Consider the following 20,876-nt stretch of genomic DNA (forward strand, 5'->3'; position numbering starts at 1 on the left):
AATGAATTATTACAGTGTTAATGCAGTCTATTTGCTGTTTTTCCCTGACACATTCATAATTGCACTGTGGCAAGCCTTTTTGTGTGCGCTTGAGCGCTTATGGCAATTAAAAGCTCATTATTATGATTTATATGGTTTATTAATAAACGTGCAACTAATAGTCGACTAATGCTTAAAATGAATGACTACTAGTCGACCAGAAAAATTGTTAGTTGAAGGCAGCCCTAGTTTCATATGAAGAATATTCACTCTTTTAAGAATATTGTGTGTTAAATACTGTATATTTTAACAGGTACCACAGAAATTAATGGTTGTTCCTTAGATTTCTATAACTTTTTTATTTGTTCATCTTTACAAGGAACCAAGTAGGGCTGGACGATTTGACCTAAAGTCAAAATGTCAATTAAGTGAATGTTTAACCTCGATTCCGATTAATGAACAATTATTGTTTGTATGCCTACTTCGCCATGTTGCTGTCAAATACAAAAGTTGCCATGGCTACCTGCTACTGTAAACAAAAGCTTGCAATGCTAGCCCCGCCTCCGTGGTCTTCTGATTGGTCCACTGTGTTGGAACTGACACTGATTGACACAGTTTCTTAAACACGCTATTCTTGTACGAGACGCTGCAAAAGATGCAAGTGCAATGGTTATACACATCTGTAGAGTGCCAACTACACACACGCTAGTATGTTTTTAATGGGAAAGTTGCAAAGCGGTTAGTCACGATTAATCGATTCAAAATAAAAGTTTGTTTGCACACTATATGTGTATGTACTGTGTATATTTGTGTATATAATATAAATCTAAAAAAATATATAATGTATATAATATAAAAAATGTTAGATTTATATGTAAAATATTTATATTTATATATAATATAAATTATATACAAGTGTTTACATACAAATACATACAAATATTTTTTAAAATATATACAAATATGAGTGTATTTATGTGTACATAATAAATATACGCAGTACACACACATATAGTGTGCAAACATAAACTTGAATCGATTAATTGTGACTAATTGTTTTGCAGCTATGGAAAGTATTAACAGGATTTTAAAAAACTAAATAACCAACATGGAAAAATTATGTTGATTAGAGGTTCTGAATTTTAGTTTCGATTATTTTTCGATTAATCATTCAGCCCTAGAACTAAGTATATCTAATCTATAAAGACTACCAAACAAATATGCATTGTTGAAATCCATTGCTTTCCTCATCCACTTGGCATTTGGTTCCCATAGACAAAAATAAAGTCGCACCCCCATCTCAAACAATAGGACAGCATGACCAGTGTTGACGGCGTGTTCAGGGTGTTAGATATCAGCGTTATTGCAAGCATCGCTCATATGAGGTCTGTTTGGTTGGCAAAAGCGAGTTTGTTTGAATGTGCTACATTCAGAATTTGATATGCATATTGAGCAAACCCAACCAATGTGTATCTCCGTTTCCCAAACGGTGCCATTTTCACACATGCCCCCCCCCTCTCCGTCCATCTTTCTCTATTTAGGCAGGTGTCGATGCTGACAGTTTAAAGTCTGCGTTACCATTGTAATTGCTTGAGGTCTAGTGATTGACACATTTGAAACAGGCTAATTGATTAGGGTATATTGATTATTTCAAGAATGAAGATTTCAGGAGCTTTAATCGTCAAGCCAAGATGGTGTTTTATTGTTTAAGGATAATTGATGTGACATTTCAAGCGATGACAGTACGACATGCTATTTAAAGGCCTTTTTCTAATCCTTACATGCAGTTTCGATGACCTCATAATAATAATATGAATGGATTCAGTGTTCAGTGCTGTTTCTTCATAACACAGCAAATTAACTGCAAAAAGGTGTGTTTGTTGTACCTAAAATGTACATTTTCTATTATACGTTGATTTAGGCATTGCTAAACGTTGAATTAAAAAAGAAAAGTTAATTTCTGTCTTATATTAAATGTATAATATTGTGTTTTGTGTAAGAAATAAAGGTATTGGTAAAAGTATGTTATCTTTGGCATGTTTAATGTGTATGAAACTAAATATTTCTGTTGTAGCTGTGTTTGTTATAAAATGGGAGATGGATAGAATGGCTGAAAGAATAAGCGAGAAAAAAGGAGATTGGAAAGAAAGCGAGTGGAATATATTGGGGGTGGGGTGGCGCGCAGGTTGATTACGGTCGCAGGTCCTGTTGCCAGGAGACGGCTGGGACAAGGGATGCTGGGTTGCTAGGGAACGGGCTCAATGCGATGGCCAGCATTGCATGATGGGTACAGAGGCAAGATTGAGAATAGTCTTTGTGTAGATACACACCTAATTTAACATCTGCCACACACACACACACACACTGACAAGTCGCAAGAGAGATCCTCTTGAGCTTGAGTGCAAATCACACACAGTCAACAGTCATTCTTTCCATGCACAGAGAAACTTAGGGAATATGAACAAACAGCGTGCCTTGCAGGCATATAGTGTGTGCGTGAATGAGTAAACGTGAATTGTGATTTGATTTTTAAGATTGTATGAGTCACCTCCTTTCTGAATTTTGCTCATATTGTCTCAGTTTGTGTGAATGGAGAAGAAAGATTTGGGTGTGTCTTCACAGTTTTGTTTTTTGCATATATAAGCATAGTTATTTTACAGGTCAGACGTGGTGATTTATTTGGATATACGTTCAAGGCAATGCATGGAGGGCGGCGGCAGAGTAAATGTCAGTTGATTGAATAATCTATGGATTTAATATCCCATAATCCCATGAAATCCCTGGCCTCAGATCAAGGAGGAGATTAAGTGTGTGTGCTCATCATGTCAGTGGAGTGTTTTGCTGGCAGATGAACTACTAACGGTTATGACCAGCGGTTCTGATGGCATGTATGGAAAGATATTACATTAATATTTTCAGTATTTTGTGTTTTTTAAGCATATGAATGCATTCACCTGCTGCAACACAGTTTGAAGGATTATGTTTATTTGTGTACTGATGTTTTACATTTTTCCATGCATAAAAAAAAAAAATAGCACGCATTTTTGAGTCTTAGTTTCCTGGTGTTTTAAACATCAGTTGTTCAGTTTATTTAATGATTTACTTGTGCTGCTGTCAAAATACCAGCTGGACATTTATAGAAAGTATGAGATGTTCATTCTCAGGTTAAAGGTCATTTGCAGTTTATACATTTATTTTTACTTTCATGCTGTTGCTTATGCACTTTTTTTCTTGAAAATCTATGAAAAATTACTTTTTGAAGAGTCATTTTTGAATGGTTAGTGGCATCACCATTCATTTTTTAAAAAAAAGTATTTATTAAAAAAACATGCTGTTCTGTTGAACATTAATAAATGTTTCTTAAGCATGATTTCTGAAGACTTGAGTAATGGTTGCTGAAAATTCAGCTGTGCCATCACAGATATAAATTATATTTTAAAATCTATTCATATAGAAGAAGAACATCAAATAGAAATTTTTCAGAACTGAAATAATATTTTACAATATTACCATTTTTACTGTATTTTTGATCTAATAAAAACAGCCTTGGTGAGCATAAACAACATCTTTCAAAAACACAAGTCTGACAACCCCATATTTTTGAACTGCAATGTATGTAGCACAGTAGATTTAATGAATGTAAAGAAGTGCTGTGAAATCAATTAAACAGTTAACTAATTAATTATTCATTTTTTTTTTTAATTAATCATGATTAATCACAATTCATCCCAGAGCCTGTGCTACACAAGCTTTTGTGCTTAAAAAGTATAAAAAAATTATTTTCTGAAAAAAATGACAGATTGCTTCGCTAGATAAGACCCTTCTTCCTCGGCTGGGATTTTTTAGAGTCCTTTGAAGCTGCATTTAAACTACATTTTGGATGTTCAAAATCGGGCCACCAATGAAGTCCATTATATGGAGAAAAAATGTTTTCCTCAAAAAACAAAAATTATTATTTTCAGTGGCTTCTCCTAGTGACATTTAGTGCAAGTTTATCAGGAAGTGACGATTTTGTTCTCTTTGTCTCGTTGGATGGAAATGGTGCTTTATGCGCAAATGTTTTATGCAATATTCCAGTTTTGCTCATAAGTTAAATTCGCATCTTTGGACGGAAACATAGCTATTGTTCTGTTTTTTTGTTATAAGTCAGAAATGACAAGGAGGCAGCTTCCCGTTCCCTGTCTCCACCCCCCCCCCACCCCCAACGGTGAGCGTGGTTTTCAGGTGATAGCACGTGTCGCTCTGTGTCTATAGATGAATCCTTGAAGCTACAAAAGTTATTGACTTCCTCTTTTTCTTTTGTTATTTGATTAATAGACATCACAGCAGCTGGGTTATTAGGTTATTTGGCTGCTATTACTTTAAGAGCTGCCGCTGCTGAACATGATCCAGATCTGATATGCATGCTCTGAGTTTTATATGTGCTTTATGGTGCTTTCACACCTGTAGATCGATTGTTTTGTTCTGAAACAAGGATTTAAATGTTTACAATGTTGCTTTTATTCTTTGTGCGGTTCGCTTTCACACAGCAAACGATTGTTTAGGCATGGATCTGAGCACGATTGCCGTGTTCACATATGCCCAAATGAGGGGGGAAACGTGCCAGGTTCCGAAACAAAGTGGCAGTGTGAAAAGGGGGAAGTCCACTTTCAGAACAACAATTCACAAATAATTTACTCACCCCCTTGTCATCGAAGATGTTCATGTCTTTCTGTCTTCAGTCGTAAAGAAATTATGGTTTCTGAGGAAAACATTTCAGGATTTTTCTTCATATAATGGATTTTAATTGTGCCCCCGATTTTGAACTTCCAAAATGTAGTTTAAATGCAGCTTTAAAGTGCTCTAAATGTTCCCAGCTGAGGAAGAAGGGTCTTATCTAGCGAAACTATCTGTTTTTTTTTTTTTTTGGGTGTATACTTTTTAAGCACAAAAGTTTGTGTAGCACAGGTTTTTGCATGCGCATTCACAACACTACGTACTATTGAATCATGTCGAAAGGTCAGGCCGAACGTAGGCAGAACCACAGACCCAGTGTTTACAAAGCAAACGTTCAAAGACTACGAAAGTGCAAGTAAGTCAAACGCTGCAACGCTTACAAACGCTTACAAACAAAAAGGTACAACGTGTCGGACAATTATGAAGTTGAAGGAGAAAATAAGATCGAGTTTTTCGCCATACTCTACCTTTTTTAACCGAAGTACACAGACGATGAACTTAGACGTGATTCGTAGTAGTGATGGGAAGTTCAGATCATTTTACCAACTCGGATCTTTGAGTCTCGTTCAGCAAAATGAACGAATCTTTTTTCGAGTCATTTCGTTAATTTTAGCAAAATCAGCATCACGTGACAGCCCCATAAGATGAACGAACGACTCGAAAAACGAGAAGACTCGAAACAGGTGAACTAATTCTAGTACAGAAGCTAAAGGATGTTGCGCATGCGCGACTGAACGAATCACTCCCCGAGACGACTCGTTCTTCGCAAGTCACATGAAAGTTTCGTTCAAAATGAACGAATCGTTCAAGAACGACCCGTGGATGCACATCCGAGAGCCTGTGCTACACAAGCTTTTGTGCTTAAAAAGTATAAAAAGAATCATTTTCCGAAAAAAATGACCGATCGCTTCTCTAGATAAGACCCATCTTCCTCGGCTGGGATCGTTTAGAGCCCTTTGAAACTGCATTTAAACTACATTTTGGAAGTTCAAAATCAGGGGCACAACTGAAGTCCATTTATATGAAGAAAAATCCTGAAATGTTTTCCTCAAAAAACATATTTCTTTACGACTTAAGACAGAAAGACATGAACATCTTGGATGACAAGGGGGTGAGTACATTATTTGTAAATTGTTGTTCTGGAAGTGGAGCTCTCCTTTAATATAAAATGATACAGACTACAGCGCTGCTGCTTTTGTGTGTGCATTTGCAGTGCGTGTTATACAAACACAATATAACGGCTGACAGGACAGGTAAATTCATTTTTACTGACATGGCCTGACAACATCTCATCTGACCACAGTTTGCTGTAGTTTTACCGAAGCTCCCTCGTCACCTTTGCTGTTTTTGTGCTTGTTTGACTGACTGGCCATGAAGTGAAGTTGGAGTGCTCGTCTGAAAAGTCTCCCATTTAATGTGGCTGTAAAGACATTCTGTGACTACGCAGTAGTGATGGGTCGTTCTTGAACGATTCGTTCATTTTGAACGAATCTTTAATGTGACTCGGGACGAACGAGTCGCCTCGGGGAGTGATTCGTTCAGTCGCGCATGCGCAACATCCTATTAGGTTCTGTACTGGAATTAGTTCACCTGTTTTAGAGTCGTTCGTTCACCTTATGGGGCTGTCACGTGATGAACGAACGATTCAAACCCGAAGACTCAAAAGATGAACTAATCAATTCTCCTTCCGGCTCAGGCTGCATAGGTTAACATTACAGGGCTGTCACGTGATGAACGAACGACTCAAACCCGAAGACTCATAAGATGAACTAATCAATTCTCTTTCCGGCTCAGGCTGCATAGGTTAACATTACAGGGCTGTCACGTGATGAACGAACGACTCAAACCCGAAGACTCATAAGATGAACTAATCAATTCTCTTTCCGGCTCAGGCTGCATAGGTTAACATTACAGGGCTGTCACGTGATGAACGAACGACTCAAACCCGAAGACTCATAAGATGAACTAATCAATTCTCCTTCCGGCTCAGGCTGCATAGGTTAACATTACAGGGCTGTCACGTGATGAACGAACGACTCAAACCCGAAGACTCATAAGATGAACTAATCAATTCTCTTTCCGGCTCAGGCTGCATAGGTTAACATTACAGGGCTGTCACGTGATGAACGAACGACTCAAACCCGAGGACTCGAGAGATGAACTAATCAATTCTCTTTCCGGCTCAGACTGCGTTGGTTAGCTAATTGGGCTGTCACGTGATGAACGAACAACTCAAACCCGAAAACTTGTCAGATAAGAGGCGAGGTGAGCGAATCATAGACTAAAGACCCAGGTAAACAATGAATGAATCTTTTCTGTTTCTTATAGCATTATAGTTTTGTTTTGTTTGTAGTGTGATCAACGTTTGTGTAAGCAGTAGATGTGTTAGGGAGGTAAAACGTAACATTTTAATTATATTTTGCTAAAATGAACGAAATGAACGAAATGACTCGAAAAAAGATTCGTTCATTTTGCTGAACGAGACTCAAAGGACCGAGTCGGTAAAATGATCCGAACTTCCCATCACTACTACGCAGTTCGCGTCAAGAAGAAAACGAGACAGAAGCAGCAGTTGTGAGTGGGGTGGCCAACCCTAGCCCCGCCCCTGCGTTAAACTGGAAAAATTAATCACACAGCTAATTTTGACAGCACTAATGTAAAGCAGTTGTAGAATGAGCCCTTTAATTATTAGTGTGGTTATAAGGAGTCTGGGTTAGGTTGTCTCTTTGATTTTCATTGATAAGCAGTGTTTGTGGAAGCCAACAGGTTTCTTTCACCTAGATGATGGAGAGTCTTCACTGTCTCTGTTGCTTTGGCAACCATAGCAGTAACACACGCTACTTTTATCTATCCGTCTTTGTCTCTCCCTTTCCGTTTCATAAATATATTCTCAAAGACTCACTTTTCGATCCTTCCATCACCCTTTTTTTCCGCTCTGTCTTTTTTTTCCCCCATCACTACCTTCCCCTCCCCTCGTCGTCCAGGGCAACCTTGTTTACCTGCTGGGTAGCTCGTCTCGCCGTTGTCATGGTGACAGAGGGTTGGTTGCCGTGCCGACCTGAAGTGGCAGTGCCACGACTCTCTCTCTGTCTCTCTCTCCCACTCTTTCTTGTCTCTTCCCGTCTCTCTCGTCCCTTTGTACCCTTACTCCTCACCCTTTTCTTTTTGTTCTCCGCCGCTGTCTCTGTTTTTCCTTTCTGTAATCCTTGAAGCTCCGTGACTCATCACAGTGCAAGGAAAGATATGAATAAAGCTCCTCAAGGATTTTCTTGTAGCTCATAGTGCATCTGTAGCCTGTACCGCCCAGTGTATCAGAAGAAAACATTATGCTTTTCAGTATTTTTTGTGTTTGATGTGGCATCTTCCTTTTGATGGATGCATGTTAAATGAGTGTGTGAGCTGTTTCTTTGCCTCAACCTTGATGTTAGTTGGCTGCTTTCCGAAAATGAAACTAAAATGGCACAGTCATTAACCTAATCCATTTTGCTGACCGTTTCAAAGTGCTCGTACAGTCAACAGTTGGCCAGCAACCTGCTGTGTGTTGTACACTCTTCAAAATAAAGGTAAAAAAAAGAGGTTTGCACCTTAATGCCATACAAGAACCTTTACTTGTTCAATTGTTCTTAAATCTGTCCAAATAATCTAGAAGAGATTTACTTTTCCTCTTTTAATGGATAAATACATTGATTTGAACTATTTAATGGGAAAGAAAAAAGAATTCTGTCATCATTTACTCACTGTCAGAATATACTAGTAAATCTTTACCATGCAAAGGAAGTGAATGTTACCTATTTGCTCTATTCTAAGTCTTCAAAAGACATTCAAGAGACATTCAAGACATTCAAATCTTATTTATGATTTTATACACTACCAGTCAAAAGAGATTTATTTTTATTTAAAAAAATGCATTTATTTAATTAAACAAAAACAGTAATATTATGAAATATTTTTACAATGTAAAATCAACATTTTCTATTTTAATATATTAAAAAAAATATTTTTTTTCCTTTATTCCTGTGATGGCAAAGCTAGATTTTTGAAGATTTTATATTATAAATTTTGAAAACAGTTTTTTTTTTTTTTTTTTTTTTTGAAATGTGGAAATTATGATTATAATTATTCGTTTTTTTTATTATTCATTGAATAGAATATTTTTTAATAGAAAAACTACATTTATATATAATGTAATTTTATTTGTAACATTATAAATGTCTTTACTGTAACTTTTAATTAATGTAATTATTAATTATTAGTATCCTTGCTGAATAGAAAAAAAAAAATCTTTCTGACCAACTTACGGCCGTATGAAATCTGTTTTATTTTTTCCAAAATTCCATTTAATTTTTTTCCAAATTCCATGTTTTGAATTTGGAAAAATGAAACAAAAACAGGAATATTGTGAAATATTTTTACAATGCAAAATTAACATATTAATATATTTTAAAATGTAATTTTTTCCTTTATTGCTGTGATTTTAAATTTTCGAAGATTTCTCATTATAAATGTTGAAAACTTATGAAACATTTTTTAGCACTGTTTGATGAATAGAATTTTTTAAATAAAACTACATTTATATATAATGTAATTCTATTTCTAACATTATAAATGACTTTACTGTAACTTTTAATTAATGTAATGTATACTTGATGAAAAAAAAAAAAAAAATCTTACTGACCAAAGTTCCATTTCATTTTTTTCCAAATTCCATTTTTTTATTTCAGTTTTTTTAGTTAAATTAAATGTTATTAATCAAAATGCTTGTCTACTTAATTGAAATCATGAAACTTACACAATTTAACAATTTATTCAAAATGTAACAAAAATAATATTTTTATGATATTTTCTATGAAATATTCAAATTTAATTCTATTTCTATTAATTTTCTGAATTCCACTTTTTTAGTGGTTTCATTAAATTTTAATTATCAAAAGCATCTCTAAATAATTTTTATATTATAATTAATATTAAAAAAAAATGTATTATTTTATTTCTTCTTTTCTCAGAAATACTGCGTTGTGAATTTAAATTTTTCTGGTAAATTTTGGTAAATTTTATATTTTAAAACTAGTATTAGTACTATAATTACATTAAGTAATATATTTCTTACAATTTCTTGAGGTTAAACCAGACTTTTATTTTGACAGGTTGCTGTGAAGGCCTTTAAGTTTTTGTTTGTATGTTATATGACTACTACATAGTATGACTACTATGGGCTACTTTAACACTGTTGCCGCGAGTTGTTTTTCATTTCCGCAGGTTGAAGCGACCCAAATAACGAGATATTTAGCACCTGAAATGCATATTTTACCAGGGAAATGCCATCAAAACATGTATTTTACCTCCTGGAACGTGATTGGGCTAGTTTTGAATAACAATTATGTGGGTTTTGCTGAGAAAACCTGGCAACCCAGCAAGAAATGGTTAAATGCTAATGAAGTGACTCTCAGAGCAGTTTTAGAGATTATGTTTGTGTTCATCTACTCATATATTGAGGCAGCAGAGGCTGAAATCACTGCAAGTGTCATGCGGGCTTCAGTATGTGTGCAGTAAACGAAACCACGCATTTGCGCAATTCATTCACACATAAGACACCCGTAACATACGGCTTAATATTCAACGAATCCATATCGTGTACTGACCAATGATTGATTAATTCTGGATTCCGCAATATGAAACTTTTGGTCTGTTGTGTATATTCATATATGGTTACGCCATTGTTTCCATTGACCAGCACTAAATCCGATGCCCCATATTTTGAATGTACATGAACTCCAGTGATATTTGAGAAGATTTTCAGCTAATAATGATTTGAATTTGATGGAGGAACCATTAAACAACCTTGCGTATGAACTAAATTGGGAGCGGCTGCCCTCAATACAATGATAAAACGCCCTCAAAAGTTATTTTTCCCCCCTGTATGCTGGTGTTTTCTGAAGATAAACAAAGCAATTTGGACAAATCAGATTTAAGCGCTGCAAAACAAGCTCTTACAGCTGAGATCAGATTAGTAATCACCAGAGGGAGTTACACTAGGAAAGCAAAAGAACTGATCCAGAACAGACGTATAGTGGGTGTTGGAGATCTTTACAGTGCTTTACATTACTGCAGCAATCAATGAGACCTGCTTCATTAGTCTTCCTGATAAATGCCCTTCTGTTTGTGTCCTTCTCCGTGAGTCGTCTAATATATTTTTGGCGTGCTGTGAAATGGTGAAAGTCATTATGTATGGTTTATACGGCTCTGTACGTGTGCACGTGAGTGATGGCGAGCGAGTGCCTGATCAATACGGACCCCAGATGAGCGATCGCGGCTGGTCGGATAAAACCAAGTGATCTGAATTGGGCCGAAATGTCACCTGCTGCATAATTAACGCCTTTATGTTGATTCGACCAATTTAGCTCACAGCTTCTCTCCTTGCCTCTCATCTACTCCTTTTACTAATTGTGTTTATTTAAATTAGAGCTGCAGTGGTTGAACAATTCCACATAGAATTGCAATATCATTTGAATTACAATACTAATACTATCTATCATCCATGCTAATTCATAATTTCATTTCGTGGTGAAAAATGATTTGGTTCTAACAATCATTTAATGTTTGTTTTCAGAGAATAACATGGGCGTAATAGTTATATAACTTACGAGTAATGTGTTGTCATATTTCTAAAGTTTTTGAACAGTAAGATTTATTTCTTCTGCTCACCAAGCCTGCGTTTATTTAATCCAAAGTATAGCAAAAACAGTATTTTTTCTATTTGAATATATTTTATAAAGTAATTTATTCCTGTGATTTCAAAGCTGAATTTTTAGCATCATTACTCCAGTCACATGATCATCAATCATTCTGATATTCTGATTTACTGCTCAACAAACATTTATTATTATTATGTTAAAAACAGCTGAGTAGAATTTTTTTGGGGTTTCTTTGACATTTAGGAAGTTTAGGGGAACAACATTTATCTGAAATATAAATCTTTTGTAACATTGTAAATGTTTTATAATCACTTTTGCTCAATTTTTGTAATTTCTCCCCAAAATAATTATACCTACTCCAAGTTTTTGAATGGTATAGTGTATAATGTTACAAAAGCTTTTATTTCAGATCTTTGTATCTTTTAATTCATCAAAGAATCCAGAAAAAATATTGATAATAATAATAATGATAGTTTCTTGAACAGCAAATCAGTATATTAGAATGATTTCTGAAGGATCATGTGACACTGAAGACTGAAGTAATGATGCTGAAAATTTAGCTTTGATCACAGGAATAAATTACATTTTAAAGTATATTCAGATAGAAAGCAGTTATTTTAAATAGTAAAAATATTTCAAAAGTTTATTGTTTTTGTTGTACTTCAGATCAAATAAATGCGGGCTTGGTGAGCAGAAGAAACATTTTTAAAATACATTAAAAATCTAACTTTTGAATGGTAGTGTTTAAATATATATTTACTCTCTTACTCTCACCAAGGCTATATTTATTTAATCAAAAAATCAGTCAAAATTGAAAAAGTTTGAAATACTATTACAATTTAAAATGGCTGTTATTTTTTTTTAGGAATCTTTGATGAATAGAATGTCCAAAAAAACTGTAAATGCCTTTTTACCTTTTTTTTTTTATTTTAATGTGCTCTTGATAAATAAAAATGCTACTGTCATTTAAAAATATATATTTTTGATTTATATATTTATCTCGTTTTAACCAGAAATATTAAAACCTTAATAATACTTCAATTTACCTAAGAAACAAATTGCATGGCATATTAATACTTGCTTAAGTGTCTTAGAGAGCATGAATATATTTGTATTTTATATTTGTTGATTTTGTGGTCTTTTTTTTAAAGGCTCATTAGTTAACATTAGTTTTCTACATTAGCTAACATGAACTAAGAATGAAAATTTCTCTACAGCATTTATTAATCTTAGTTAATGTTTCAGCATTCACTAATGCATTATTCAAAACAACTAGTAAAAAGAGCATTTAAAAAAATCTGTACACTTGTTTTCAATATACATTTTTGGAAAACAAATTTTTTAAAGCAATTTTGTTGCCCAGGTAAATTTATCTTAAACAAAGATATTCATTAAAAATTGTGTACCCTAATATAATACTAAATGCTAAATCAAATGGCTTTTCCCCCACCTAACCTTGGTTATATTTGGTTATACTTTCTCATTTTTCCTTTTTCCCCATCTCACTCTCTCTCTCTCTGTCTCTCAACTCCGTTCTATTTTCATGTTTCTTTCCCTCCCATATCACCATCCCTCTCTCTTTCCCCTGGTGCCTCTTTCTCTCTCCTGTTTCACAAACCCAGAATCTCTCACCATTTTAATCTGCCGTGCGTCTGTAATCCAGATTAGCCAGCGAGCGTGCTTAATCCCATCACTTCCTCAATCCCGCGTGGGTGTGTGCTTTTCCTGGTGCCCGAGAGAGAGAGAGAGAGGGGAGCAGGATTAGGTGTGATGGAGAGAGAAAGAGCATAAAACTGATTCTTGATGAGAGATAAAAGTGGACGAGGGAGAGATGGCGATTAGGCCTCAAATAGAGGCAAACAAGTACAAAGGCTACATGGAGAGAGCAGAGAGCAGAGATAAAGGGATGGAAGCACAACAGAAGCAGGGCCGGAGTGGAGATTTTTCTTTTAAGTCAGGAATATTGAGGCAGATGGGCAGGTCATGAGATCTACGTCGTGCACATGCATGGACGTAGATGCTCTGTTATAAAAGCACACAAACACAAGAGGAAATGAAAGGGCTGGATTATAAAGTGCAGTTGATCATGTGATCTTGTGCTCTGTGTTTCAGATGAACCGCCCCATTCAAGTGAAACCAGCGGACAGTGAGGGCAGAGGAGGTATAACACACACACACTCACTAACACACACACACATTTTGTCTTCAAAGTAAACACACACTTTATATTTTGTATTCCAAATATCAAAAGCTATTAATAATTCAAGAATTCAACATTTTAAACCCATTACATGGGCGTGGAATGAGTACAGCCTAATTTAATCATCTCTCATTGGATGAAAACAGCAACACAATCGCAAATACAATGCAAATGGTTCTTTCATCTTTATTTTGCATTGATACACACACAAAACGAGCTATTGCTATTGTGTTGCTCAGCGAGTGACAGTGCTCTAGGACCCTCTAGTGGCCATTCACGTTATGGCAGCTTGAAGCTTACACTAACATGGAGTGACAAATATCGTCTGCGATGATTTGACGGTTATTACCACTTAAGAATGATACATGATCTCATACAGTCATTTCTCTAATATATGTATATTTATCATGATCTGTCTTTCTGTGTGTAGACAGGAAGCTGTTTGTGGGGATGTTGGGGAAACAGCTGTCAGACGCCGACGTCAGAAAAATGTTCGAGCCTTTCGGAAGTATAGAGGAGTGTACGGTACTCAGAGGGCCTGACGGAGCCAGCAAAGGTGCGCAAAACACATTCGAATACATGTGAGGAGTAGGGTTAGCCAGTTGTATCATAAGTTTAAATTCTGATATATTCTTACTAGGGATGTAACAATACGCTATAGCAAGTAACTCAATCAATATTATCGTGGTCACATGATGGTATGAGATGATATTGGTGTTCTGGGCAAAAAGTGTAGATTTTTTAAATATTTTAACATGTAAGGTCTTTAAAATTGTGTTTTGGGCCATTATGCTTTGGCACGGTATCTGTCAAACGAACTAAAACCAAAACTACAATATGTCTTAAACAAGTCTGTTTTTGCTGATGCACTTCGTTCAGGCGATCAGCTCGTGATCCGGTGTTTTCTGTGCCTCAGATTGCAGTGAATTCATTTATTTCATGTGTTTGGGAAAGTAATGGCCACCAGTTATGCTTTATTTTCACATTTACGTAATTCCCAACATTTTAATGGGCAGATGATTACAGAGTTTTCGATCAAAAAAAGCTCTACTGCCGTTTCTGTCAAATTAAAAGCTTAAAAGCACAGTATGAATTGCTGACAGCTAGCGGTTTAAATGGGTAATGTTACTGCAGTCCAAATTCAAAATATTCAAAAGTGTAGAAATTAGGAAAGAATTATTGTAATTTCCCTGCTGTAGTGTAAAGCAAAAATAATATACTTTTGAAATATTATTTATTTATTTTTATTTTGCAGTGCAGTTGTTTCACAATATGTGGCTATTACTGTCATAGGAATAACAATAATATAAAATTGTTAGTATTATTATTATATATTATGTAGACAGTATACCACAACCAAAAAGAGGGTTGGTTCCCTTTTGAAGTTCAGGTACAAGTCAATTTACTGGTTTCTTTTAGAGAGAATTTAGCTTTAAAAATTTTTCAAAGTCTTCATTTTAACATTGCAATAAATATAGTTTCTTGGACTTCATATTGCGATATTATCGTACAGTGAGATTTTGATATCGTTATATCCCTATTTACTACTGCTAATAATAATAATTATTATTAGTATTGTATTTTTATTAATGGTTTCACTTGATCATTTAATAATTATTTAATAAATTAATCATTATTATTTACTACCTTTTTAATTACTGTTATTATTGTTATTAAGTATTAATGTTAAACAATACATTTATTACATTACATATTACTACTATTACTACTACTACTAATAATAATAACAATTATTATTGTCTTTTTAATTAATCATTTTATTTAACATTTTATTAATTGCTAATAATCACTATTGTTTAAATTAATAATAATAATACATATTGGTTATTATGTATTTATTTATTAACATTTCTTGTTTGGAAGAGATGGTTTAAGTGGATATTCTGCTGTGTTCAGTTACGTTTTATTCTTGTAGTCCTATTTAATCCTCATTTTTAATAATTTAATATTTAAAAAACAATATTTAACATGCATATTTACCAGGGAAATTAACGAGGACTTGTGGCAAAAATGCCACCAAAATGAACAAAAATGCCCCACAAATTCAAGACAAAGGGGCAAAAAATGCCCCTGCACTATTATGACAATGTATTAAGGCTGCCACGACTAAAATGAAATGTAAAATTAAATAAAAAGTGTCAATTCCCAGGATTAAATTTAGATTTGTTCATACTGCATCAGTTTTTCCAAATCAGCCTTATAACCAATCAAATGTGTTTCTGTTGAATGCATTGGGCAATCAGAGGCGCTTAGATTAGTCAGCGCTAAAAAACGCTGGAGCTGTTGAGTTTTTGCATAATTTGTGCTAGACTTTGGCTAATGTCATGAACCGACATGTTTGTCTATTAAGCAGGAAGGTGAAGTGCCCAAAATGAAACAAAATGTTTTATATTGTTTTCTATATTGTCATAACTTTGCAGCCCTATAAGCTCCTGTTTTTTCAAATGTGTAATTTAGATACAGTTTTAAACAGTCTATTTTTATTGACAACAGTGTAAAATATTGATTAAAGTAATTGGGAAAATTTAAGCATTTGACATTAAAGACAACATGTGGTTTTTATAATAATAAGCCCCTCACAAATCTAAAAAAATGCCCCTGAAAATCAATTCCAGGGGTCAAATATTGCTCCTAATGGAAACAGTTATTTCTGACCCTGATATTTAACCATTACTATTAATTTTTCTTTGTTTATTATTATTTCTGGTTGGAAGAGATTGATTGAGTCAAACTTCTGTCTGTGTTCAGTTACATTTCCTTCTTTTAGTGAAACCCATTATTCACAGACTCACATTTTGAGCACTGATTGCACATTTAGCTCATACTATAGATATAAATTGTTACAGATAAATTCATTTTGACTGAAAGTTCTTTAAGTGTGATTGCAGGCAGTAAAGCACATCTGCACCAGTACTGTAGTCATACAACACTAGTAGGGCTGCAGCAGTGTGTGTTCGCTCATGCATGTGTATGTTGGCTAATGAATGATAGTCCATTCGGCACAGGCTGTGATTTATAACGTGATGGATGTGTGTGCTCAGGGTAATTACGTGTGAGTGTGAAAGGAACAGATGCACCTGCTTTAGTAAATCATTAACTGTTTCACTTTTACTCTCCCATATGTACAGATGTAGGCCTCGGGAAATAATGCGGGCATTTGTACCAACCTCAGCTTGTTGTATTTGATTTAATTTGTTTAATTGGATGTTTAAATACTCCCACTTGATGATGCATTGTTTTAGACTATAAAACGTCTGACTAATGCGTTTGCCACATCGCTTCGACTTTGTCTAATAATGTGTTGTGTGTTGCAGGTTGTGCATTTGTAAAATATCAGAGTAATGCAGAAGCGCAGGCGGCCATTAGCGCTCTACACGGCAGCCGCACTCTCCCGGTTAGTGTCACATTCAGGATTCTTCCCACAATCACACCTACAAGCATATTAGCACAACACAGTAGCACATTGTTTTTATTTTCATACTTACTCTCTACAGAGTCTTTGTGCTTTGTTTTAAGGTCACCCACTGCATATTTTACCTCAAGACTTCTCAGTGTCTTTTATTTGATGTTGTTTGAGAACGAGGATTTTCTTTATCCCCTCAGGGTGCATCTTCTAGTCTGGTGGTGAAGTTTGCAGACACAGAGAAGGAGAGAGGAATCAGGCGTATGCAGCAGGTGGCCTCCCAGCTGGGTGTCATTAGTCCCATGAGCCTACACCTGGGCGCCTACAATGCCTACACACAGGCGGTGAGCATTAACACCACACAAGTTCCAGTGCAAGAATATCCTTACACTACTGTTCAGAAATTTGGAGTCAGAAATTAATTCTTTTTGACAGTAAAGATCTCTATTCACATTCATAAATATCACAGTTTCCACAAATATGTAAAGCAGCAGCTGTTTTCAACATTGATAATAATAGGGCTGCCCCCTAATAGTCGACTAACCATTAGCTGACGAGAAGAGGCTTGGTCGACCAAAATTGTATTAGTCGCTTAGTCGCAGAAAAAAAAATCCACTGGAGGTGGCGAAGCCATGCGGTCTGTGACGGCTGGTTGATGTGGTAATATATAGTACATCGCACAGGACATCAAAATGCTCACCTATCATTCAACCTCAAATATGGCTTTTCATCTGAAAGATGTATGTAGTAGCATCTTTACATGGCTGCTCAAAAAAAAATGTGTGCTATTTAAGTGTGGAAGCCGAACAGTAGCGTGCTCACTTGCTCCTAAAATACTGTAATTTTTGGTCATACAGATAAAAGTAATACATCTTTTGAATCTGTAAAGACTCTACATTTATTTGTGTGCACTCACAATAACAAAACGTTGTGCTTTTGTAAAATAATGAAAGCAGGTGTGCTTTCTGCCATCTCGGTCTCTGTGAACTTGAGAGCGAAACTTCAAAACTCTGTGTATATACTTGCCTTACAAACATGAAAAATATATCTATAGAGAGTGAAATGTCTACTTTCAAATGAACCAATTCAAATAGAAAACGAATATTCTCAAATTACGTAATCCGTATGAAATGTCACTACTGCGGAGATGATGAGTCAGTGTCGCTGACTTCATCTCTTCAGCTGAAAACAAAAAAAGCGCCAGTTTATTAACAAATTATTAAAATGTTAATGCAGTCTCCTTGCTCTTTTTTCCAAACAAATGCATAATTATTATATCTGCCGGTGCGCTGTGGCAAGCTTTAGGTGTGCGCTTGAGTGCTTATTAGGCTATGTAGGCAATTAAAGGCGTTCGATTAATAGCCGACTAATGCTTAAAATGAACAACTACTAGTCGACCAGAAAAATCTTTAGTCAAGGGCAGGCCTAGATAATAAAGAAATGTTTCTTGAGCAGCAAATCAGCATGTTAGAATGATTTCTGAAGGTTCATGTGACACTAAATGTCAGGGATGTGATGGCGAGGAAATTTTCCCAGCGGTTATCCGACATGTAACAACACCGGTAATAACGGTATTGTTGGGGGGTAGTTCTTTAGAGTTTTCCATCTTTTCTTCTTCTTTAAATAGCTCAAATTTCACGAATTAGCGTCAATTCAGCGTCAATTTGATTGAATGGACAACAACAAAACAGTACAACAAACTCACTTATATCAAACATAGTATGATTCATTTATTAACAAAACAAATAAAAATACACCATGGTATAGGCCCAATGTAAAATAACAAATAAGTTCCACAAAGTTTAATTGTAAACAATATTGAAAATCAAACACGGTGAAACCAAATAAATAAGAAACGAATGTTTTTTTCCAAAATCACCTTTTAGATAAATGACAACAGTCAACAGCCCTTTCAAAATCCAAAATATTTTTTTAAAAAAGGGGAATTTGTATTTCGTGTTAAAAACGAAATCTTACGCCAGCGTCTTGCCTTTCTCACTTCACTCGTCAGCTCGACTCAGTGTTCTTATGTGATAAATGAAATCAGACTCCTGCCATGGATCTGTGATGTGACTGTTGTTCGGCACACTGCATTGAGCAGCCACATTCAGTTTTTAATTGTACTGTCTGTTCTCTAACTTAGACCTAACTAAATGATATATATATTACCATAAAAAAATCAAAACAACGGTGGGGGCGGTGACAAGTGACGAAACCTGCGGTTTAACACTGGGTAAAACCGGTAACACAGACTATTGCAACATGCCTAATAAAAATTCTGTGTTGCATCACAGGAATAAATTAAATTTTATAATGTATGAAATAACAAAAGTTCTTTAAAAAAGTGAGAATATTTCGCAAACTTACTGTTTTACTGTATTTTGAGTCAAATAAATGCAGTTGGTGAGCTTAAGAGACTTGAAAAAACATTGAAAAAACTTACTGAAATTACCCAAACTTTTAAACAGTAGTGCGTATTATTGAATAGTGAATAGTGCGTATTATTTAGAACAGTGTCTTTAAACTTATTTCTACTTGGTTTCATATTTCGGTTTCTAATGCAATGACTTTCATACTCAAAGGAATAGTTCACACAAAAATTCTGTCATTAATTACTCACCCTCATGTCGTTACAAACCCGTAAGACCCTTGGTTCTTCTTCGGAACACAAAGTAAGATATTTTGGATGAAATCCAAGCTTTCTGACCCTTTACTCAACAATGAACTTTATTCAACAATATTGTCTTCATTGTGTCAGTCTTTGACGCCCTTTTATAAGAGTTTTACAGTGCATTAATTTGTTATTTTTGCTTTCTTTGTGCACAAAAAGTATTCTCATAGCTTTAAAACATTATGGTTGAACCACTTATATCACATGAACTATTTTATCAATGTCCTTACTACCTTATGCGCGTCAGTTGTGTTGTTGTTTATGCAGGGTTAGAAAGCTCTCAAAATTCATCAAAAATATCTTAATTTGTGTTCTGAAGATAAACAAAGGTCTTACAGGTTTTCAACGACACGAGGGTGAACAATTAATGACAGAATTTTCGTTTTTGAGTGAACTAACCCTTTAAGAGTGGCTTAAAGGAGAAGTCCACTTCCAGAACAACAATTTACAAATAATGTACTCACCCCCTTGTCATCCTGAAATGTTTTCCTCAAAAATTTTTTCTTCATATAATGGACTCGTATGGTGCCCTGATTTTGAATTTTAAATGTAGCTTCAAACGATCCCAAATGTGGTTGCAAACGATCCCAGCCAAGAAAGAAGGGTCTTATGTAGCGTAACGATTGGTTATTTTAATAAGAAGAATACAATTTATATACTTTTTAATGCCAAACACTCGTCTTGTCTTACTCTGCTTGGAGTGTTTTTGTTCCGGTTCATGACAGTTAGGGTATGTCGAAAAACTCCCATCACAAAATTGGGCCACCATACCAGTCCATTATATGGAGAAAAATGCAGAAATGTTTTCCTCGAAAAACATAATTTCTTTACGACTGAAGAAAGAAAGACATGAACATCTTGGATGACAAGGGGGTGAGTACATTATATTTGAATCTTTGTTTTGGAAGTGGACTTCTCCTTTAAGTGTCCAAATATTTTATGGGCCATTGTATGTCCCAGGATTTAGTTCACAGAAAATACATTGGGATTATAGCAATAACTGGAAGATTTATTAGGTTTCCTACCAGAAATACTTCCATAATTACTTTCCGTTCTACACATAAGAAGTTCTAATTGAAATGGCATTGACCTAATAACCCCTGTACAACCTCTGCACAGGACTTGATTTTAGCCCAAAGTTTTATGTGTCATAGTCCCATTGGAATCACTCTTTTTTTTTTTTGTCCCATCCAG

The 20,876-nt window shown here is 35.1% G+C and overlaps 1 protein-coding gene across 2 annotated transcripts in view; it reads left to right on the forward strand.

Annotated features, from left to right (window-relative positions):
• The window catches only part of LOC127181975 (CUGBP Elav-like family member 3), a 66,987-nt gene that overhangs the window by 37,773 nt on the left and 8,338 nt on the right, over positions 1–20,876 (forward strand). For both annotated transcript variants that reach the window (XM_051137033.1, XM_051137031.1), the window contains exons 6-9: positions 13,500–13,548; positions 14,018–14,143; positions 16,923–17,002; positions 17,212–17,355. In XM_051137033.1, coding sequence (XP_050992990.1) covers positions 13,500–13,548; positions 14,018–14,143; positions 16,923–17,002; positions 17,212–17,355 — 399 coding nt within the window. The remainder of the gene's footprint in view (positions 1–13,499; positions 13,549–14,017; positions 14,144–16,922; positions 17,003–17,211; positions 17,356–20,876) is intronic.

The sequence above is a fragment of the Labeo rohita genome, chromosome 19, assembly GCF_022985175.1.
Source record: "Labeo rohita strain BAU-BD-2019 chromosome 19, IGBB_LRoh.1.0, whole genome shotgun sequence".
Taxonomy (NCBI): domain Eukaryota; kingdom Metazoa; phylum Chordata; class Actinopteri; order Cypriniformes; family Cyprinidae; genus Labeo; species Labeo rohita.